Source organism: Convolutriloba macropyga, chromosome 12 (assembly GCF_964194025.1).
Source record: "Convolutriloba macropyga chromosome 12, txConMacr16.3, whole genome shotgun sequence".
Classification (NCBI taxonomy): Eukaryota; Metazoa; Xenacoelomorpha; order Acoela; family Convolutidae; genus Convolutriloba; species Convolutriloba macropyga.
The window spans coordinates 17,031,920-17,055,824 of NC_134479.1; the positions used below are offsets into that span (position 1 = coordinate 17,031,920).

The following is a 23,905-nucleotide window of genomic DNA, read 5'->3' on the forward strand; positions in this document are numbered from 1 at the left end:
TGGAGGGATGGTCTAGAATGCACAGTACGCTGGAAGTTCTTTACAACAATTCTCGAATCGCTGAAGGAAAATTTTTGTTGGAAAGTAGGTGTTTTTGTTTTCGCTTCAATGTTTTGGTGACTCCCCAGCAAACATTTTCTCAGCTAAATCGTTTCAAATAATATATTTGACACCAGCATGCTTTTTAAAACTTTAAAAAAACGTCATTAGGAAACTATTTATTGATTTTTATGCGAGCAATTACACAATTGTATTTAAGGTTATGATAAATGAACACTTATTTTTTTCTGTTGATCAAATTTTGAGCGTTACACAGCACAGCTGTGATTCGAATTTTTGCTCAACTCTTCAAGCTTCGTTGTTTCAATTTTTAGCAGTTGTATTTTTGTAATAGTTGATTGAAGACTTCATTAAAGAATTTGTAATAGTTATGATTATGTAGTTCATAAATTGCAGTCGTCCTGAAAAAAGTTTCTCAAGCCGAGCAGCAAGTCGACCCCCAATTGTAGATCAACCTCCATGGATCAGCAGAACCCTCCTGAAAGTATATCCCAGTGTTGTTAGCCCGGAATCTTTCCACCCCGTACCAGCTGTCTTGAAGGGGTCTCCAGTCCTGTGAGTTGTCATTTATGGCTTTGAGTGGAAGTGTCTCTGGCATGACCTTGACCGCCTTGAATTTCATGGAGCTTTGGGCTCTCGCATCCCACCAGTCCTGGAAGAAAATCTAATTGTCTTTTCAATGTTAAATTTGAGCGATGCGAGCTAGCCACTACAGATCAAATGACACTGTCATCTGGTCATCAAACTCTTGCCTGCCCGGGTCGAACGAAAGTTGTTATCCCAGAAATTCCCGCTTATGGATTGAAAAATGTATTAATATCCATTATTAACAGCCAGACAGTAAAACAACGATTATACAAACCAGTCGCAAATGTCTAGCTTTTTTGCGTGTGACTTCGTAGCTATCTCAGACTACAATAAAATCTGTTTGCTGCGCGTCTCATTTTCTTAGAATTTTTATTCTCAATTATTTCAAACGGTGTGATCGAGATGTGTCACTAGAGGTTGTGATTTTTGACTAGATTCGGAAGCAAAAAAGCCCTAATTTTTTCTTAGATTTTTGGATTACAAATATGTAACTACAAAAAAGCAAAACTATCTGGTTGAAAATGAACATTAAAAATAGTTCTACATTTTTTGTGATTTATTGAAAACCCAAAGTGTAGAATGACCTTAGTAGGGACGGTGATCCAGTTGTTTCCGACATCAGAGGATGCCAGATATGTCTTCTGGCTTCTGCCAATTGCGAACATCTGGTACTCTGGCTGGACCAGGTAGCCAATCACACCTGCGATCATCTTACTCATCGCTGGAAAAAGGATGATAAGCTGCCTATTTTATTGTATTTTTTTAACCAGTCTTTCGGAAGGATATTTGAGCGATCGTATTCTTTTATTGGATCCTTTCTTCTTGTAATGCTACTCAGCTCCACTTATGGAGCGCGTGACATTACATGGTAAACTATTTACGTAAAAATGCCATGTGCTCATGGGAGTAGTAATAGAGGCTGACTAGAGGAACAACGGTGGGGGGGGGGGGGGGGGGGACAATTTGAGCACCGCCATTTTTACAACGGGGTGGGATGCCAAAATTTTTTTTGACCTGATATCAAAATCTTCTCCTTTTTTTTCGCCGAAGTGCAATTTTAGAAATTTTTGTCCGTCCCCCCAAATTGCGTTACCCAAATTGTCCGTCCCCCGTTGTTCCTCTAGTCAGCCTCTATTACTACTCATGGGATTCCTAGTCAAACGTCGACCATATGAAAACACAAATAAAGTCGAGGTGGTGCGATTTCCTTGCCTAAATTATATGGTTGAGCACACTACTAAAATCGACCCAAAGTCTTCATATGTCTATCAACGCCCTCTTTATACCCAATATCGGTCGAACATGGTCTTTCCATCAGTCGACCTTTGATTCGAGTTGCTAATAATATGCACACTTAAAAGGTGCGAAATGATATGAATCAAAAAGCCATCAAAATGTGGGAAAAGGAAACTTTAAAAAGAAATTGATAACTCGTGTTTGTTTTGCCAATAAATTTAATGCTTTTTCGATAAATCTTACTTGTCCACAGGAATCTTCCATTGACGATCATCATCCGAACACAGTCAATTATGTTGTCGCTGAAAAAAAACGACTTTTAAACTATTATATAACTTTTATTGTTGATTTCCGGGATCCACGATAATAATACATTTGTACATCGGAGATCAGAAATGGATTCGATGACATTTCAAATTCAGATGACAGTAATTACAGAGAGAGAACAAGTAATGTTTTTTTGTCGAAACGGAGCATTGACAATAATTTGGCGTAATTGGCGTTAATTTTGAACAGCGTTTTAGACTTCTCGTATTTGATTATCCTAATTATTGCAATAACTGACTTGACTCTCAATGAACCAAGTTGATTAATTCTTTTTTAGTATGTCTTTATCTTTATACCTCAGGTAGCTGGGTTCAATCCGTATCAATAAATGACTCAAGTGCTAAAATAGCTAAAATGTGTTCTACTGTTTGAGAGGGTGGGGGCATGTATTTAGAGGATTTGTTCACGAAAGGTACTGATGCTTACTTCATCAAGTTCTTTTCACACACGTAGAGTGCCCGGGCATCTGGGTCGGCCAAGAACCCTCTGGTGTAGAATTCCGGCCTCACAACCTCCGTCTGATCCAGACCGCACGCACCTACGCACAAACAACTTGTACCTTGCTTGAGATCATGTCTCGGAGAACATTCAGAATGATCACTTTGACCGGTAAATTTAGGAGAAAGCGTAGAAACCGCATACGTAATGTTGATAGATGTAGCCGTTTTTGACCGGCTTTTAAATAAATGAAACTATTTCTTAGCCAATTTTGAACTTAAGAATTGCTCATTCAAAATTGAATTCTAAACTTGTTGGTCGTGCAGGCAAAAATATGCATTACGAAGACAAAGATTCCTTCAGAGCTGTGATTTCATAGCATGACCGATGATGTGTGGGCAAGATCCGCATTACCAAAAAAACCCAATATGTACCCTATTGTTAAAATTATCAGACGTACTATTCGGCGTAATCATGCCTAAATGATGTAATTTTTGAGGTATAAAGTATATAGTATATTTATCATGTTTTAAATGTAAGACTAGTTAATTTAGACAGACGTATACGGCCATGACTATGCCTCAGCGACCACTGGACTTAGTATGAAAATATCACATCCAAACATCAAATAAAAAATTTTACGCTTAAGTATCATGAAACAACCTGTTTGTGAAACAAGTAACTTATAGTTAATAACCGAAATATTCAACAATAAAATTACACAGAAAAAATTGGTTTTATGTCGATGGGAATTTTAGCACATTGAGTTTTTTTGGCATTTGGTAAATTGTCACGTCACCAGCATGACCATGAGTGTAAATTTGAAGTATATTAAACATACGAATATAGTCGCCGGCTACAGAGTCACTCGGTTTGCATCCCTGCAGTTCGAATCTCCAGGAGATGCCAGAATTGGGGGAGAGCAGTTCAGTGAATATGAACTCGACCCACTTTAGTCTCGTCAATACCCGGATGTCGAAATAGCCCACTCTGTAGACTGCGTGGGAGTGCCCGTGATTAGCGGAGGGGTATGTGTCGTCCATGTCGAACTAGAAATAAAAATTAAACCAGTTCTTCAAAGCCTTCATTAATATTCAGTTGTTGAAAAGGATGTTGATAACTGGAGGATCGGGGCGGAAAGGCAAACCTCTATTGCATACATATCGGAACAATGAAATACCAACCCCACTTTAGTGGGAAGGAATTGTATACTCAAACGGTTTTTTGCTCAGTCAATTTTTGCCGATCGGTATTTATCGTACATATTTGAGAAAAATTACCCAAAAAGTTGGAAGAAACCATTCAGTATCCATCCTTTATCTTTAAAGATAAAACCACTAACACTTGTTGACAATTTTATCCCACTTTTTGACAAAATTGATGAAAATTTTTTAAAAAATTAAGGAAAACTTTAATGAAAACAACGGAGTTCGGTCTACTAAGGACAAAATTTTAACACTCAATAAATCCCTGGAAAAACTGGATTTCAAAAATTAATTTAATTATTATTCCTTATAATTCGTTATAATTAAAGATTTTGAAAATTCATTCTTCCAGGGATTTATCGAGGTTGAAAATTTTTCAAATCGTTGACCGATCTTCGTTGATTTCATGCACATTTTCGGTATTTATTTTACAAAAATTTGCTAAAATTTGATAAAATTGTCAACAACAGTGTTATTGGTTTCATCTAAAAAGATACAGGAGGGATACTCAATCGTTTCTTCAAATTTTTTTCTTAACTTTCTGCTATATTATTCGAATTGCAAACTTTTTCGTCAAAAAAGGCTCTCAATTTGGTTTGTTTAAGCTCACTTTGTGAAAGTTTAACCAAAATTGAGACTTGAATACTCAATCTTTCTTCTTTTTTAAGTGAAATAAAATTTAGTTTCAATGTTAGTTTTACTTATAATTAATGGTTTATTGGCTTTGGTACTACCATTTTTAAAAAAAATAGGTTGTTTTTATTGAATATTTGCGCATTTTTAAGGTTCTTTTTGTTTACTTGACAAACTATCGCGTTAATGAAAGGTCCAATGGGGAATTATTGTGTTCTCAATAGAAAATATTTAAAAGTTCTGGTGTTTTTTTAGTTTTGACGGCCGCGACATCGTTCTCTTGTCAAATTTAATGGATTTTTGAACTTTTATCAGTGCTCATTGTCCTTTTTGTGGTTTTCCAGCAATGCATTCCTCCAGGTATTTAAAAGAAACAATATAAAGATTTCACTCCATAGCTAAAGGTTTTGACGACTTTAAAATTAAAAAATTTCCAAAAACAAACGTAAATTTGAAACTACCCCTTATTTTTCTTGATTTTCTCATGGTGTCACTTAGTCTCTTTTGACATTTTTGTTTACTTTTTTGAGTTAAAATATTTTTTTGTTAATACGCTTTGGGTATATGGTTTATAATGTCGCACATTTTTTAGTTGTTTCAATACTGTAGATTCGTAAAATTGTTTCTGAAATTTTGAATTCTGTCCGTATTTTTTGCAGACGCCGGACTCAGTCTCTTTAATCAATTACATCCACTTCGCTTCTTCACTTGGAAAAAGTAAATTTAAATCAAGTGTTCTTTAAAGGCTCTTGTGACTTTGTATATGATTGTTTATAGATAATGTCCGTGAATTTGTGAACTTCGCATCTTTTTGTCTTACTTATGTCAACTTTAAGATGTGTCTCAGTAAAGGCAGTCAATTCTCCTCTTGTGTATGTAAAAGAACCTCTAATTTCAATGTTGGTTTTATTTATAATTAATGGTTTCTTGGCTTTGGTGCTATCCGTTTCTTTTTTTTATATAAACGTGATTTTTACATGTTGATTTTTTGATGTTCTTGTTTACTTGGCAAAATAATGCTTAAATGACAGGTCCGATTGGCGTTTGAATTGTTCAAAATGGTTTTTATTTAATGTCTTTGTAATTATTTCAACCAGAAACCTAATTGATGTTTTTTTTGCGTTTTCTAAACAAAATTCAACAATTTCTCTCCCAAATTCTATCAGATTTTCTAATTTTTCGTTCTTTTTGTTGTTTGCAACATATTTCGGAAAATGAAAGGTTGCAATGCCTTTTTTTGATGTAATTGAACCAATTTATTGAATTCAGTTTTTAGCTAACGATTCTAATGACATTCAAATTAAATAATTTAAAAAAGTACTTTGAAGCTACAATTTTGTTCTTGATTTTGTCATTTTATCATGCTATTTAGTTTTTTTGACAGTTCTTATCAAATTTCTGCTGAACCACAAAACATTTTTCTAGTGGTTGTTTGTTTTTGTCTTATGGTTTATAATGTCTCATATTTTTAGTGGTTTCAATACTGTAGTTTCGTAAAATTAATTTTGAAGCTTTAAGTTCTCTCCGTATTTGATTTTTGTAGCCTTACGACTTAGTCTTAGTATTATCTGGCCGAGTTGACTTCCTAACAAATGAAAGATGACCCGTATTTGTTTTTAGTTAAAAGCTTAATTATCTTTTTAATGATTTTGGAAAAAGTTTGTTTCAAAAAATCAATGAATTTTTGAACTCTTATTACTTTTATCTTACTTCTGTCAACAATTAGCGGGCATCGGTAAAGATAGATCGTATCCTCTTTCTAGCAAGCTAAATTTCCATCTATTTAGTGCTTTGTTTTCAACTAATCATTTGTTGGCTTCGATGCTACGCAATTTCATTTAAAAAAGTGATTTCTGTATATCTGCCCAATTTTGAAGTGGGTTTATATTTTCCTTGGCCCTATATCCTTAAAAGGGAGAGATCTTGTCGCGTTGGTAAAATAAGAGTGCGCATTTGAACCTATTTAATGTCCTCAGCGAATTGATTTTGGTTTTAATGGCGGCGACTGCGTTTTTACTGGTTAATATTTTTGATATTTTAAAAATCTTTGACTGTCTTTTTTGTTCTTTTTGTAGTCGTTGGACATTTTCTGGATAATGACACCTCTCAATTGCTTCTTCAAAAAGGTATAAAAAAGAGGTATCAGTTGCTTCCACAATTATACCTCAAGAGGAATAAATTAACCTTTTTAATGATCTTAATTGATACCTGTTGGTTTTAATCACTTAGAATAAAATAGTTTACAAAAAATGAAATTTGTTTTTGAACGTTAGACCAGATTCCATGACTTTTTGTGCAGGACGGTCTAATTTGTATTGTTTAGATTTTTATTTGAGGCTATTTTGATTTTGTTGTGGTTTTGTTGTGACTTAAATCGGGTTTATATGTTTGTTATTTTTTAAAATTTAAGTTTTTCTTTTGTCTTTCTCTCGTTAATAGCAGGTCTCCTCGGCCATTTAACGCGGCATTACTTTATTCATTTAGTGATATGCTCAACAATATGTAAATTTCTTGACGTTTTCTGTCTCTTCCTCATTGGGTAGACAATTATGTCAAAAATGTGGATGAGAGGGGTCGGAACCTTATGTGCGAACGCACATTACCGAGCCTCCTTCTTTTTAAGTAATTCTTATGAGATTGGTGTTTTTGGCTTTATTTTTGGTGCAAAACTGCTGTGTCTCTGGAGACAAATTTTATTGGCTTGTTGAATTTAGAAACATTGGAATTGCCAGACGACTAATCGACTATTTAAAATTGGTTTAGGAAGAAATGTCATATGGGATCTTTTAAGTTGAGTTTTTTCAAGGCATTGAGCTTGTCCGATAAGTTTTTATAAAACCTCGCACGATATTTGTTCGAGAAACTGTAATATTATCTTATAAGAAGCGATAAGAGTTGCATCAAATCACAAATAATGAGTTTTGATTTAATGTCTGATATGAGGTTTATCATGACAAAGATTCTGGGATCACTGGGAGATGAAAAGAATTGTGGCTTGATTAGAATTTATACAAAGGCGCGTAAGTAAAATTTGACCATTACAAAATTAATAGATAGTTAAATTTTGATTTTTAACCGGTATTAGTTGCAGAATTTTTTACTTTGCTTGGGCTGACTAGCTGGGAACCGACTAGCGCCCAAAATTCTAACAAACTAAAAGGGGTGTTCTGATGGCTCTCAGACCTCTACTGGAGGGTTACTTTGTGCCCACGCTGCTCTTGTTGGCTGTAAGAAATTCTAGTGGGAATAAAGAATTGATTCGAGTAATTAAATAAGATCAAGTGAATGAACAAGAAATGTAAAAGATCACAAAAGCAAACCAAAAATCAACCAGAGATTTATTATAAAAGTTGGTTCACAACTTTAACTTTGTAACCAAACTCACAACTAAAAGAGCTACTGTTAAAAGAGCTAACGAGAACAGTGCTACTGTTCTCTCAATTCTACAATCTCTCAAGCAGCTTGATCTAACTGCGGTTCTCCGGTGTTCTGATTTCCAATCGTGCAAAGCGGTGTTCTGAATTTATCAAGTCAGTTCAGCTATCTCAACAAAGTTTTCGTTATCACAACTTCTCTACAGGTCGACTCCTAAGCTACAGCTCTGTTATTGTACTGTTCTGGTAATGGTTTTTAATCTACCCCTTAGTAACTAATCAAGCAACAACGTACAAGAGTGATCAAACAAGAGAATTTGTTAACCTCGCATTATTGACCACATTAATTATGCCGTTCCTTATGTAAAGTTTGTTATGACTTCAAATAAACAATTAAATGACCTGAACGCCTTCTTCCTTATTTACTTCTAAACCAGCTATTCAAATTAAAACAATAGCAATATCAGACTTATGACGCTACCAATTATGCACTGGGTCATCTTCAGAGCTTCAGAGTTGTTCCAGCTCATTTCAGACTATACCTATGAAATAGTTTCTCAGCCCCCTTCTCCAAACAATATATAGTATCATAATGAAAATTGGCAAATTATATCTATACATCACTCTCTAAAAACTTGCGAAACATGGGAAATGTTCACTTTGTTTCATCTCATTGGTACGATTGCTGCTCTAGAAGGTGAAACTCAAATTTTCCGAATTCTACGATCCTCCCTTCTACACTATTATTCTCCCGAATAATTGTTAAGAATCTGTTTGATCTTATTTTCCAACATTGTTTAATACTCATGAAGTTTCGTTTTTTTTATTCTCAGATTTATATTACTCATATCAGTTTTCTTTGCATACACACCTTACTTTTTCCATTACTAAATCCACAACACTTCGCAACAGGCTTATTCACTTAAGTTAGCACTAGTGGACCAATTTGTGAACCATCGCTAACTACAAATGAGTTTTTTATAGAACATCAACATATTATGCCTCTGTCTATAGATACAACACATAACAACTAATATAGAGGCAACACAATTCCATTTTGTTACGTCTTATCTACACAATAACTGGTTAGTTGAACCATCGAATCTTTACAACATTTACTCCTTCAAACAATTCCGGTAACTCCAAATTAAAATTACTCGTGATTCAACTCACCTTGCTAATACTATTTCAAGGTTAGTTAAATGCCACATTAGCTAAAATTCACAAACCAAGTTTCTGTGTTTAACCACTGATACTTTACGCACCCTCTACTAGTTACAGTTTGGACAAAAATATCAAGCAATTATTTCACTACAAAAACAAACTTAACACCATTAACCAATATTTCGGATTAACTTTAGCTTTTTAACGACCAATGATTAGACAGAAAAAAATTGAAAAACCAGATGATATATTAAATTAAGACCAAGCTATCGTGCTGAAGTTTATGAAACCGACTGTACCTTCCCAAAACCGTTCTTCTTTCGATTCTTGAATGGATGTCCTATCTCCTCACTGGACCGCAACCTCACATCTGGAGGTCTCCTCTTCTAGCACCATTTCCTGATCAGCTTCAGCCTTTTCCATCTATCCTTCCGACTTGTCTGAAGCCACATTGTCCCTCATGACATCGGGTCTCGACAACCGTTGAAAGAGAATCCCCTCTGACAGAACTCGTCCCTTCTCATAATGAAATTCGACTACTGACAGAGACTCCCCTTTTTGTTGTAGACTACATCACTTGCGCTATCAAAAGTTGGGGACTACACAATTGGCATTGAATCAACCTCCTCGCGTCTGCAAAATTCGTTTAAAGACCCCAAACAAAATGGATAACATTCCCTTCGAGGGCCTAGGCCTTGACTAACACAGTTAAAAGCCGCTCCCATTCAAAACCTTAGGTCATCGGAGTATCTTTCTACCATCCACACATTGCTGTGCCTTGTATCTCCCTCATTAAGTCTCTAAAAACTCTGCTCCCTCGACTCCTGTATTCAATTGGGGGTCCGCATATCTGTCCTCCACCATATCTGATGTCATGCCATTATTAATTTCTGATTGTTCCGAGGAACCTCCAGCTTCATTTTCAAGAGTAGACCAAAAGTCCAACTCTTCGGTTGTGATCACACACAACACACCAATTGTCAAGTCTGGTTGCGCTTCCTCTACATCTGTATCGTAGATCAATTCGTCAGTGCTCGAGAGTGCCCTGCCTTTGCCTAATTCAACCTGCTTTCTGCTTGTTTCACTCAACTACTCAAACTTCTTCAAGTCCTTCTATGTACACCTTACATCAAAACTCACTTTTCGCGCTTAACTGAACTTCAAACACCTTTTTCCTGAGGTCGTTTTAAGCAAAGGATTTTCTCGCTTGCTAAAGCTACTCCGTGACCCGCTTCAATCCTCAATCTTAACCGAAGACTCCGATTGCTATCTCCTGAACTGATTGGTTGTCTGAGCTCACTTTCAGATCTCTGCAAACTTTCACTACGCGGCGGAAAGATTGATGTGTCCATCACACTCTCTGAACCCAAGGACATTTTTCAGACCTTGGAACGTAATTCTTAAATACTTGCTTGAGCCTCTTCAAATCTTGTTCTTGTCTCAACTCGTTTGTTTCTACCTAGGAACATCCTGAAGTGTTGTCCTGCTCATTTCGACTATTCGGTTTTACTGCTAAGATCTGTGAAATATTGGCTCTATCCAACTTCCAAAATTTTTTCATGATAGCCAACATTAGAAAAAGCAAGAAATCTAACCAAGCAAAAACGTATCCAACCAATGTCCCGAAAACCGACAAAAAATCGCAAGACTCTACACGCCATTGCCTATCCGTGACATCACTGCTTCCTCTTTCTCCAAGATGAACCATCCTAATAGTCTCTATTAATTCGTTATAGCTATGAAAATAGCTCGCCAACCGAACGACCTACGCGAATACTTCATCAACCTGAGGGTAATCTGATGTAGCCTCCCACATCAAAATGGTATCACAAGCTCTGCCTAATACTTGAACTTTTTTCTTTAGATCAACTGTTTCAAACTCGTTTGTCCAACTTCCAATTTCTTCCTGATCGCTGGTGCCTTATATTCAAACTTTCCTTAAAAAGTTTCACTTTTTGGCAACGATAGCAATTGAGGCCTTTTCTTTAATTCGTCATTGGTCCTCTGCGTAACTTCCCCTGCCGATATGCAGTGGCCAAGCTTGCAAATCCAATGAGCTTTCTCTTCTGTTGGCTTTGGTGCCATGACCACCGCAGCTGTCTTCCACAACGCTTTCCTAAACTCTCGAAATCACGTCGAGTTGCACTTCTTCTTTAATTGAAGTGCAATTGTCAAAAACTTCTTCCAGTCAGCAGTTGACGTGCCTGTTCCACCCAATTGAAAAATTCTTGCTGTATCACAGTACAGAGATGCTTTATAACACCTCGAAAATACTTGAGATCTATCTTGCCCATCTTCACCTCGGAACCTCTGGACTATGCCTCTGCTACTTTCAAAATGAACAATTGTCCATGTACTAATTAACTCAAAATCTTGAAAATCCACCATTGTTTTAAAAACTACACACAGTTTTAGTGGTCTGCCTTTAAAGTCACCCGGGTCGTCAGTCCTTTGAATTTGTCTAAATATTTCTCCAAACCTATTTTTTGTGATTCTATACATCGCCCAGGTTCAGAACTAACGCTTGCGGAACCAACGAAACCATTACCTTTCATTTTGTCTTTATTTTCGTTTCGAAAAGACTCCTCTTCAATTCTACTAGGGACACAGCCCCATTTCTTAGGCAAACGTGGAACTTCTTCAATTTTTCTACGGTGCAAATCTCTTCAACCAAATTAGCTCTAAGATTGTCCTCAGCTAGACATTTTGCATAAATTCTATGAATGGACTCTATTTCTCTAAAACAAACGTCAAAGCCTCCTACTAGAGACGGAAACTCAGGTGCCATGAGAGGTACGTCCTTAAGGCTTTTCTTCTTGAGTAAATCCAAAGAACTCAGTAGGAACCTAACTTTCCTCATTCTCACTTCCTTCATAGTCCAAATCGCTCACAAAGAGGCAGTCCTCTCCTCCATTGTTTGCTGGTAAGTTGTCAACGTAATAGAAAAACCTTCAGGCGTAACTCTTTTCTCTAACTTTGACAAGAACTTTTTCTTACTCCCCTCCTGTAGTCTTCTCTGATCCTTGCTCTTTATATCACGGCGCTGCCTTTCCTCCTCTTCCTTTTTGAACCCGTGATTGTAACTCTCTATCCCCCGAAACTTTTTGTGCATCAAAATTTTTGCATTGTTCAACTCTTTTACAATCGTTTTCTTTTCCTCGACAGGCTTCTTCACCAAATTTTTTAAGTGACTTCTTTTTGAACTACATAGAAGCAATATTCGTCTCGAGTCATTCACTAGGGATCACAATTATTTCCTGTCCGGTGCTTTGATTGTACCGATACTTAATACCTACTTGCTATTCCCTGTTTACTTCTAACATACGCAGACCTAATTGTACTGCTTGCTCCTCACTCAATTGTAGCAAATCTACCACGTTCTGGAAGTTTCTCATTGCTTCTTCTTGATTACTGCATCCCGTTCTCTCTAATTCCGAACCAACTTCACTTAGCTCAAAATCTTCCTCTGAGTTCTCGCTTAAGAAGTGTTTTATCCAGCCTTCTGCTTGACCATTCTCACTCTCCGCTTTCTCTTCCATTACACTTCTTCCCCTAATTCTACCGGTGTCCGTACGATCACAGTTTTTTCCCTACTTATAGATATATAGATAGCCTATTCTCAATAATGTCAAAGTATTGTCCTAACGACATTACCACTTCACCAGTTTCCGACAACCAAAACCTGAAAGGCAAATCCGAAACCGCTTGCAACGCCCAACATCTCAATAGACTAAGCATAGACTCCATAAGCTTGATCCTCACTCATTTGTAACACTTCTGCAACGTTAAGGTAGTACCTCCTCCAGTCCTCCCAATTCGGAAACCTTTTTGATGGAAAATACTCTTCAAACAAACGGGAACGCACTCCATTCCATGTTTACTAAATAATTAAGTATCTTTTTCTTTCTCTACATATTCGTGGTGTTCCTCGGCTCGAACTCTTTCTACTCTGTCTAACAGTCCTCTATGTCTGAGAAGAACCCTTAGCCTCGCACGTCTGCTAAATCCAGTTCCTCCACTCATATCAGTAACTACCGTTTCTCTAACATGACCTAATCTGCTCTACCACGCTACTCTAACGACCTGCTGCTGTTGAACCACCACTGGCATTTTTCAAGCTTCTTCTTTTCTCTCTGCCTTCAGAGTCAAACTCTCTAGCTTGTGCTCCTTCAAGTTCAAGGAAGGATTAAACATGTGGAAAATCTCTCTCTCTCTCTCTCTCTACTCAACTCTACTCACCAACCTTGCACGCACAACTGTCACTTGCCAAATACCAGCTTACCAACTTCACGTTCTAAGCTGTCGAAACTGTGAATTGGCTTTCTTTCTTCAAGAAAAACCAATTACTAACAATGACAGTCTTGAATAACTTGCTCTCACGTATATTTTCCCTCTTTAGACCACCTCTAACTCTCTGTTCGCAACTCTCACTTTACCTTGCCTCTCAAATCTCTTGATCTTCGTCAAGGCACTGTAACAACCTTCGCTTGGAAAGCTGATACTCTACTCAATTCTCTGCACAGACTCAGCCTCACGCAACTTACGCTCTTGACTAAGTCAAAACACACTCTCCTCTAATCTCAAGAAAAACTAAATGTTAACAATACCCACAGTCGAACTCCAACTCAACTGAAAACTGCTCTGCACTTTAACTTTCTCTCTTTCTCTCTCAGTCAAGCTCCAAGTTGACTCTGTCCGCGAGTTTCTCTTTCTTCCCTCCTCGCACAAGTCATTTCTCCTTCACTCTCTTGTTCGCACTTGCAAAGTCCAACGTCCAACTACAACCACCACAGCCGTCAATCAACTCCAACTGTCAAGAGGTCTCGAGATAGCCCACTCAGGAGCGCCACTGTAGAATTTTTTACTTTGCTTAGGCTGACTAGCTGGGGACCGACTAGTACCCAAAACTCTAACAAAGTGAAAGGGGTGTTTTGATTGCTCTCAGACTTCTATTGAAGGGATTACTTTGTCCATACACTGCTCTTGTCGGCTGTAAGAAATTCTAGTTGGAACAATGAGTTGATTCGAGTAACCAAATAACATCAAATGAATGAACAAGAAATGTAAAAGATCACAAAATCAAATCAAAATCAACTAGAGTTTTATTATAAAAGATGGTTCACAACTTTAACTCTGTAACCAAACTCTCAACTAAAGAGTTACTGATCTCTCAATTCTACAAGCTCTCAATTAAGTTACTTGATCTAACTGCGGTTCTCCGGTGTTCACGGTATTCTGAGTTCCAATCGCTCAAACCGGTGTTGTTGTTTCCAATCGCGCAAAGCGTTTTTCTGAGTTTATCAAGTCAGTTCATCTCACTCAACAATGTTTTCGTTATCACATCTTTTCTACAGGTCAACTCTTAAGCTACAGCTCTGTTATGGTACTGGTTTGATAATCGTTTTTGTTCTATTCCTTAGTAACTAATCAGGCAACAACGTACAAGAGTGACCAAACAAAAGAATTTGTTCACCTCGCATTATTGACCACATTAGTTATGCCGTTCCTTATGTAAAGTTTGTTATGACTTCAAATGAACAATTGAATGACCCGAACGCCTTCTTCATTGCTTACTTCTAAACAAGCTATTCAAACTAAAACAATAGAAATATCAGACTTATGACGCTACCAATTATGCACTGGGTCATCTTCAGAGCTTCAGAGTTGTTCCAGCTCATTTCAGACTACCTATGAAATAGTTTCTCAGCCCCCTTCTCCAAACAATATATAGTATCATGATGAAAATTGGCAAATTATATCTATACATCACTCTCTAAAAAGTTGCGAAACATGGGAAAATGAAAAGGGAACTATGCACTTTGTCTCAATGGTACGATTGCCGCTCTAGAAGTTGAAAATCAGATTTTCCGAATTCTACATTAGTTTTTGAAGGAAATTTTTTCTTTATTCTCCAAAAAGGGAAAGGGGTTCCAAATTTCTCCTCTTTTACATACCTCTCTCCAAACATGCAGTTCTTCGTATTTTCTCCAGTACTGTCCTTCTATATCGGTGCTGTATCTCAACTTGAACTTCTTAACAGTTGTGTTCATGTTGATGTAGATACGAGATAGGTAGTAATCGTCTACCAGGGCAACCTAAACACATGGCATGAAAACATTGTTTGATCTCGTGAACTAAATATTTCACTCAGAAATTAATTAGTTTGCCCGTTTTTAATATTCTTAAGTATAATTTAGTATCAACTAATTGACCTTGAACTTCTGTGCGACCGAATACTGTCCTCCCCAGTTGCTAGACTTGAATCCTTTGTCACTTAGAAGGAAGCTCTCTGTGAGTGGGTAGACAATCGGGTCCAGGTAAGTTGAGGCTGAGAACTGGCAAGGGTTGTTCATATCCAGGTTGTGTATGTCAATGAGCAGGTCACATGAAGACTCTGAACAGTTTCACATGCACCAAATTTGCTGACGTCATCTTAATCTAATCTGGTGATAATCATCGATATTTAATTGTTATAAAATAACTTATTATCGCAAGTTATTTATGAATAATTGTGTTACCCCTCTAATTTTCAATTGACACCGCGTTTTTTCAATATGGATTGAGATGGCCCTTTTTTATGACCCCTTTTTGGCTCGTGAAAATTACACCAAGTTTTATTGGGACAGACCTTGTACGAAGAGTTGAATCAGCTCTGTACTGATTTTTGGAGAGTAAAGAGTGTTCGCGTCTCTGTCGTCTGTGTCTCGGTAGAACTTCTTGTAGAAGTGTTCCATGGGAAGAGCTGTGAAGTAGATCCTGGCTACAGTGAAGTACTCGTGACTGGCTGCGAACTCAAAAGTGACGTTGAATCGCAAGTACTCCGTCTTTTGAATGCTGAAAAATGACTAGCACTTTAATTATTCGGATTTGCATATTTCTGCAATGTAAAATATAGTTAAAAATGTTTCCAAAAAACAGAAACAAAATAATTATCCTCAAAAAAATTACAGTGCCAATCAATACAAATTGTGTATTACAGACCAGCGCCCCTGCCAAACGGAACTTGAGCAAGATTAGCACAAAATTCAAAAGGAGAATTTAGGACTGGAATTTGTGACGAAATTCATTACCGTATTCGACAAATAAGCAGGTGAGCATGTTTTGGAACAGTAACTTTATCTATTTGGCGTTATTGTTCCGACCCCACTTGTGGGGGAAGGAACTATATACTCAAATGGGTTTTTTTTTTTGTTCAGTGAATTTTGGCCGATCGATATATTCGTCGTAGAGAAATGTGAGTGGTATCATTAAAAAGCTGGTCCAGCGTAGAATTCAAAAGTAAAAAGATTTTTTTGAATTTCGTTTTTTTCGAGGAGTTATCGAGGATTGAAGTTTTGTGTGAACAATGGGATCTTTAGCATGATTGTTCACTTTTAGTACAATTTTCTTCAAACTAAGATCTTTTTTACGAAAACATTAATTCAAATTTCTATAAAAAGAATAAATTTTGAGTTCGTAAAAGTTGAATGCAAGGCGATAGAAAGACTAGTTCTGGTCTCATAGGGAAGTTCACTATCAAAAAAAAATCGAACTCTAATTGAGAGCCCTTTTTTTAATAAAACTTTTCTCTTTTTTGCTTTTTTAAGTCACCTAGAGACAAGTCACATTTTATATCGACGTTCTATTAATGACAAAACTCCTTTATAGTCGAATGAAGCGCAATGAACAAAAAACGTCGTTTTCAAGGAATTGCTCATGTTTTTTTTTGGCTTCGATTCTGAGTTTTCGTAATTTTGAATGAAATTTTGAATTTCTTTTTGAAGTTTTACTATTTTTTTTGGAGTCCTATGGTAGGGATTCATTGACTAACAGTGCAATATGTTCCATAATGAGCATTAAGTGAACATGTCTATTTCATTGAGGGGGCGGCTAATGGCTGTTAAGACTTAAAAAATAATTTTTCGAATTTTTTTTTGAATATTAAAGAATCATAATCTTATTATAGTGAATTGTAAGTCAGTCCAGGGGTGAGAGCACCCTCTTCCTTCCTACTGCAACCAAAATTAAACTGGTTAGCGGTTTTATCTTCTATCTATTGGTTATATGACTTCAATGACAAAAAATTTCAATTTTTTAAAATTTTTTTTGGATTTTTACGTATTATTGGTTACTTTTGAAATCTTATCACATTATCCAAATATTGACAGTTCCCATTAGCTTAAAAACGATGTTCTGTGGATGACCAATAAAAATTTTAAACAAAAATTTATGGTTTAAATGGCTTCGACACGTTCTTCTTGCACTTTTCTACTGATTTTTTGGTTTTCTCCTGTTTTTTTTGTTGTTTTAATAGTCATTATACTTACTGTGATCTCATAATGAATACCTATGCATGACAAACATAAATGTACTGCCACCGGGGTATCTTTGAGCGTTTTTATTGACTTCCGTTGAAAGCTATTGAATTTAATGTCTGTTAAAATAAAAATCACTTTTCGAAAATTTTATTTGAACAATAACAATTCCTAAATTTTTCTTGAACTGTTAGTGAGTTTCAGTATTGACTGGACCCACTTGCTTTTTACTGCGACTAAAAATATTCTGTTTAGCTGTTTTATCTTCTAGCTATTGGTTATATGACTTCAATGACAAAGATTTCAATTTTTTTAAATTTTTTTTTTGGATTTTTTGAATTATTGGTCACTTTTGAACTCTTTATCACATTATCCAAAGATTATTGTAATCCAATTGGCTTAGAGAGGACGTTCAGTGGATCACAGAGAAAGTTTTCAGAGAATAGCTAATGGTTTAATTGTCTTCGACACTTTCTTCTCGCATTTTTCTACTGAATTTTAGTTTTTGCTGTTTTTGTTATTGTTTTCTGTCATAAGACTTATTGTGATGTCTTTTTAACTATCTATGCATGACAGACATCATTTTCCTCCCTATGGGTTATATCTGAGCATCGTCATTGAGCTCCGATGAAAGATTGAGTTTACTGGCTGTTAAGGGTTTAAAAATAATTTTTCGAAACTTTTTTGAAATTCAACCATTCCTAATTTTTTTTCGTGAATACTCTTGGTCATTGTTGGTTCTAACAGAATCCATTTCCGTTCTACTATAGCCAAAATTAATCTGGTTAGCGGTTTTATCTTCTACCTATTAGTTTTAAAACATCAATGCCACGAGAATTCATATTTTTTTTGGGTACTTTATTTTGTTTTTCGATCCTTTTGAAATCTTATCACATCATCTTACTGCTGAGAGTCCCTATTGGTTTAGGGAAGAAGTTCAACGGATCATAAATAAAGTTTTCAGGGAAGAGCTTATGATTTGAGTTGCTTCGACATTTTCTTCAGGCACTTTTCTACTGAATTTGTGGTTTTTGCCTCTCTCTGTTGTTGTTTTCATAGTCATTAACTTGTTGTAAGGTCTTATTGATGAAATACGATTGGCAAAAAAACTTATTGTCCCCTCGAGGCAGCATTTATTGTATATACTGGCTTCCGTTGAAGGCTAATGAATTTAATGGCGTTGATAATACGTGTTTTCCCGCAATTTTCGTGCGTCTAATGTATTTGTTTATATTTGTTGATTTTTTGAAATTATATTGATAAAAAAGGTTTTCCCATTGCTCCTGAAAAATTAATTTAAAATTGAAGAGTGTTTAGTGAAAAGTTCATTTTTTTAATGCCTTCGACCCTTTTGTCGCTCAATTTTTTTTCCTGAATTCGCTGTTTTTGTTCTTTAGGTAGCCGTAAATTGCTCACAGATCTCATAGGCTTGTAATTGAGGACTGAATGAATGATGTTGCTCGAAACATTCAGTATATAGCGAATAGGTTCCTTTCGTCAAATTTAACTTCTATTCATCAATCAGATGTCCCATCGAATTTCGTGTATTTCAAGAAATAACATATATATTGATATTATGTGCCACTGTTGTTTCGTTTTTCTGAACGTTTATTGAATGGCCATTTTTTGCGTTTCTTTTTCTCTTCCTTCAGAACAATCGCGTAATAACAGATCCCAATGGTTTTTAAATGTGGCCCAAGTAAACTTATTTAATCTTTCAGTATAAATCCTTCAACTGAAATAGCAGAAATAACAACTGAATTAAAAATACATATTCAGATGATAGGTATTGATTTTAATGGTAGCAAAGGTTTGTGTTTTCGCAAATCGTTTGTAATTTTTTGAGTTTCTCTTTAGTTTGTTTCTATGGCATAGTCTGACCACAGACGGGTGCTTTTGGTTTTGTAATGACTTTTTAGTAATTTATCAAGGATTTTTTTATTAAAAACCAATGTTTTTTAAGATTTTTGAATTTTCTTGGTGCAAAAAATGTTGATTAATTTTTAAGTTTCGCCTCACTGTTCGTTCTTTTTGTCGGCTTGTTACCTAGTCTCGTTAAGAAAACTTTTCATCTGCTGTATAGTTAGTAAAAGGTAAACTTGTGTAGTTAAGGTTTTATCTGACTGCATTTTGACGTTGTTACCAGGTGCTTTTAAATTTAGATATTCATTTTTTGCCGCCAAAATTTTGTTGGTGCTATTTTTTTTCTAGTCTCTTCAATGTCAGGTCACGTTGGTGCTGTAATGAAGCATGGCATTAGTAATTCAATTAGTAGATAGAATGTGTAACGATTGTTTTAAACTCAAACATCTATTTTTGTTATCTCTTGATTTGGTTGACATTTTAGTCAAAAATGTAGATGAGCTCGGGTCGGAACATCATGTGCGAACGCACATTAACGAGCCGCCTTGTTTTTGGTAAAGGGGCAATAATCTATCTTTGCATAAAAAACGTATTTGAAGTACGGTTTGAGCAAGTGACGGTTTTCTTCTATTTTAAAAACACCTTTCTGCTCTATTTGATTTTTTATGGATTTCATCTCGCTGTGCATTAACGTCTTAATTTTTGTTTAACAATTTTTAAAAAAATTGTTAAACAAAACAGAATTTTAAAAAAATCTGAAACAATTTTCTGAAATATGGAAATGAGCTTATCTGCGTTCAAAATTCTGACGATCAAAGAATATATTATAATCTAGAATATGTAACTAATCTTATTGACACGCAAACCGTGAAAGGGATCTGAGACATCACACCTGAAAAAATTTTTATCGATAAAAAATTCTGTTGTTTCTTTAAGTGACCTTTAAATCTAGCGGATTGGACCTTAAAGTGCGCCAACATACGTGTTACACCGCATACAATTTCAAACTCAATCCCAAAATGCTCAAATCGATACGCCCTTAGTCAATTAACAGCAAAAAAATCGAAGCAGACATCTTTTGAGGAATTTTTTTCTGTAATCGTACTAGGTCATATATGATCATTATGAATTCTTATTAGTTATACAGGGATTATGTATGTTTTCCTTGAAGTCATATTATAAGGATCGTACTGGGAATTAGAGTATGACTTGTATAGCAGCATATATGATCCTTGTATGACTTCTTAGAAATTGCGACCCGAGTTGATGACTTTTCTTGTCTGTATGATACTTGTCTGATTGACACCAAACTATTGAAAGTAGGCTTGAAAAACAATTTTTTATCGTGATGATCTCAGTTTTTGTTTCACTCTTTTTAATCAAAATAAAACATGTCAAGAACGGTATGTCATTTTTCACAACTCAAGCAAAACAAAAAATGAATTTCAAAATTAATGATTCATCGTTCGGGGATCCATCGTAAGATCTAATCAAACCGCGTCCATTCATAACTCTTAAACAACAAACTTGAAGCGTCAAAAACAATTTGATAGATTTCAAAAAGTGCTCTCCTGTGGAACGAGAACTGAATTGAGTCCGCTCGGTGGTCCTCATCGAAAGCAACTCTGCCGATGTTGTTGACCCAGTCAGTAATGACATAGTCAGCATAGTCTGGCATGTGAATCACAACTTTGAACTCTCTCGCTTCTGCTGTAGAGTTGCAGTCGTGGTACAGTTCCACCATGTAGATTCCTCGGTCCCTGTAGTTGAACATAGGAATAAATATAGCAGCTCCCGGGCCGAGGCGTACACCCGTATTCCACCGTTATTAAGCGAGAATAAGGGTGTAAAGCCAATTCCACTCTTAATTAGCAGGGATAAGAGTGTAAGAGTGTAATTTTGAGAAAATTACACTTTTATGTACACTCTTTACACTCTTTAGTACACCCTTATTACACTTTTAAAAATACACTATAATTACACTCTTTATTCCACTCTTTATTACACTCTTGAGCGAATTAGGTGAAGAAAATGTAGAAGTTAATGAAAAACTTTTGTTAATAGCATTTCGAAAAAGACAAGTTAGAAAGTCTATTTCAGCTGTATTTTCGCACCTTCCCTTGTCTATATAAATCGCTATTCTACTAATTGCTATTCTACTAATTGCTATTCTACTGAATGTACCAGATGGATTTGACCTCTGGTCAGACCGACCAAATGAAATTACATTTGATCAGATTGACGTTCTTCAATTTTCGATCATCTGCAGCTCGTCATTTGGCGCTCAGCAATCGTCAGTATGGCACAATAATCGGCTTAGCAATACTCGGGAAAAAGTATGAATGGTTGCAGTTAATTATTGGTGGAAAACCTTGCACATTTCAGCGGGGAAAAACTACGTTAGGCCAAATTAGCCCATGACAAGACTCAGCTCAATTTTCGCTGGAGAAGTACTGGCAAAGACTTTAAACCCGATCCGAGCATATAGAAATCGGGGCGCCTAATTTACGTGGGGGGGGGGGGGGTATAGCAGAAGAGATCCAAAGATTTTTTGACATGGTTCCAACTGTATGAGTAGTCGTTGTTGTTGTACAGCTGCTTTAGCGGTGCTTTTTGTACTTGTCTTTATTTATTTTAAAAAATTACTGACTGCTAATTGTACCGTGATCGTAATCTCTACCCTTAACCTACAAAAAAAGCATGCTCGACCAACATTTGGCATATAAAAAAACTTTCCTCGATCCATGAGATTTCAGTCAATAGAGGACTCACCTCCTCCTCCTCCCCCCCCCCCCCAGGAATTTTTGAGCCTACAAGAATTTTTGAGCTTTTTCCTAAGTTGAGGTTCAAATCTGAGCCTTGATGTCTCCCGTTTTACTTTGCAATCAAAGTTGTTATCTTTTTTTTGTATTGTTGTATACATTTGTAGCTTGCATCAGTAACTGAACTGAGCAATTATGACTATACTGCAGTTAACTAAGAGGTCAGGAAATTGAAAACTAACCCGGGCAACGCCTCCCTGGGCACCAGAAAGTAGCTTGTCAGGTTCATCCAGACAATTGGCTTCCTATTCGGCACAAAGAGTGGATTAAATGTTGTGAATTGAGTCGATATCAGCTGATGCTCGATTGCCTCAACCCTGAAATCAATCTGCTCTTCAAAAAATTCCAGGTGCTGGCACATCCTGCCAATCAAGTTGAATTAATTACTGAAAATTGAAGATAGAACTCTTTCCGTAAATAAGATACCAACGAACCGAATTTTAAAATTTATCGATAAGATTTTGATGGTGGCGGTCAAGCAAGTCGATAGGCGAGCAGGCCGAATTTTGAAAATGAGGTCAAGTAAGCCGAAAAATTTTGGAATACCCGAATTTTAAGTTGGCTCTTGCGGACCGGTGGGCGCGCTCGCGATAACGGGCCCGCGATTTCCGGATTACAGACCACATCGGATGAGAGGCATGGCCATGGACAGCGGTCCTCTGAAGCCCGTACCCAATAAATGTCAAAAAATTGACGTATTTTTGTTTCCTTGGTGTATTGGAATAGATTAAACACTATAATACTATGCACAGTGTTGATTGCTCTGGTTAACGAAGTAGTATTTCTGATAGATTACTTAACTATTACATAAATTTCTGCTTGCTTTTATGTCGGCTTACTTTTGCTTCGGCTTACTTTTGCTTCGGTTTACTTTGCGCTCACCGATTTTGATAACTGCCAATATCCCGGGTAAGAAGGTGTCAAACACGTGTACAAAACTGTAAAATATTGGCTAAATATCTTACATTTGTTAAATTCACAAAATTTAACAAGAGCTATTAAAAAACTCCAGTTTATTTGTGAAAACTAGGCAAAGTAAGGTCTTGCTAAAGCATATCAAGAAAATCAACAACTTGCATGTCTATTAGGAAAGCTATACAGATTTCCGTTTCACTGCAACCTTTTTCATCCTAGTACGATCTCCCTAATTATTGAAACCACGTTTTGAAAACAAAATATTGGTTCTCTTAAAAAAATACATTGTCCGCAAGCATATTCGAACCAAATAATTGACTTGAATCATTTAATGATTCCCATTTTTGTTGGGAATTGTGTTTCAAATCAATTTTGGTTAAGAAAGAAGAAAATATTGCGATAATCGTCAAGTAATATTGCAAGATTCTACAAAAAATGTACGAGCGGCTTATAGTTTTCAATTTTTTCAGAATTCTCTGCAGAAATTCATAATCTTGCGTTCTATTATAACATCTCTTGGAACTTTTCCAAACAATGAGAAAAAGGCTCAAGATTTGCATTCAAATGGCCAAAAATAGAAGCCCTTTATTGAAAATTGAAAAATGGCTCAAATATTTTGAGCGTTTTGACAAGTTTTCAACCCGATGTGGTTCTTTTTGATTGATTAGAGTTGTTCTGTCAATGAAACATTTATGTTGTTAAAGTACTCAGAGGGTTAAAATATTGACTCTTGAATTGTTTGACTCATAAAAACATTGACTCACTTTTCGTCATGACTTGTAAATTGGAAGACTATTTCAAGTTTGGAACCAATTCGCTAAAAACATGCCAGGCCCGGGAAGATCTTAAAACTGCTTTCTTCTTAAACCTAAATTTCAATTGCTTAGCGGGCGGTATCTGTAACTTATCTAAAATTTCAAAAGGAGCCGAAGAAGGAACCACTTTAAGAATAGTTGAGCTGATTTCTAACTGATGTTTTTGTCCGA

At 36.1% G+C, this 23,905-nt stretch overlaps 1 protein-coding gene across 1 annotated transcript in view; it reads right to left on the reverse strand.

Annotated features, from left to right (window-relative positions):
• Positions 1–203: 203 nt before the first annotated feature.
• LOC142351164 (uncharacterized) overlaps positions 204–23,905 on the reverse strand; it is a 264,396-nt gene continuing 240,694 nt past the window's right edge. Inside the window, exons 28-37 of the mRNA XM_075403279.1 lie at positions 22,187–22,321; positions 20,754–20,942; positions 15,654–15,859; positions 15,238–15,419; positions 14,980–15,120; positions 3,491–3,698; positions 2,638–2,749; positions 2,128–2,186; positions 1,233–1,369; positions 204–712 (exon numbers count right to left, since the gene is read on the reverse strand). Of these exons, the coding sequence (XP_075259394.1) occupies positions 476–712; positions 1,233–1,369; positions 2,128–2,186; positions 2,638–2,749; positions 3,491–3,698; positions 14,980–15,120; positions 15,238–15,419; positions 15,654–15,859; positions 20,754–20,942; positions 22,187–22,321 (1,606 nt within the window). The 3' untranslated portion in view covers positions 204–475. The remainder of the gene's footprint in view (positions 713–1,232; positions 1,370–2,127; positions 2,187–2,637; positions 2,750–3,490; positions 3,699–14,979; positions 15,121–15,237; positions 15,420–15,653; positions 15,860–20,753; positions 20,943–22,186; positions 22,322–23,905) is intronic.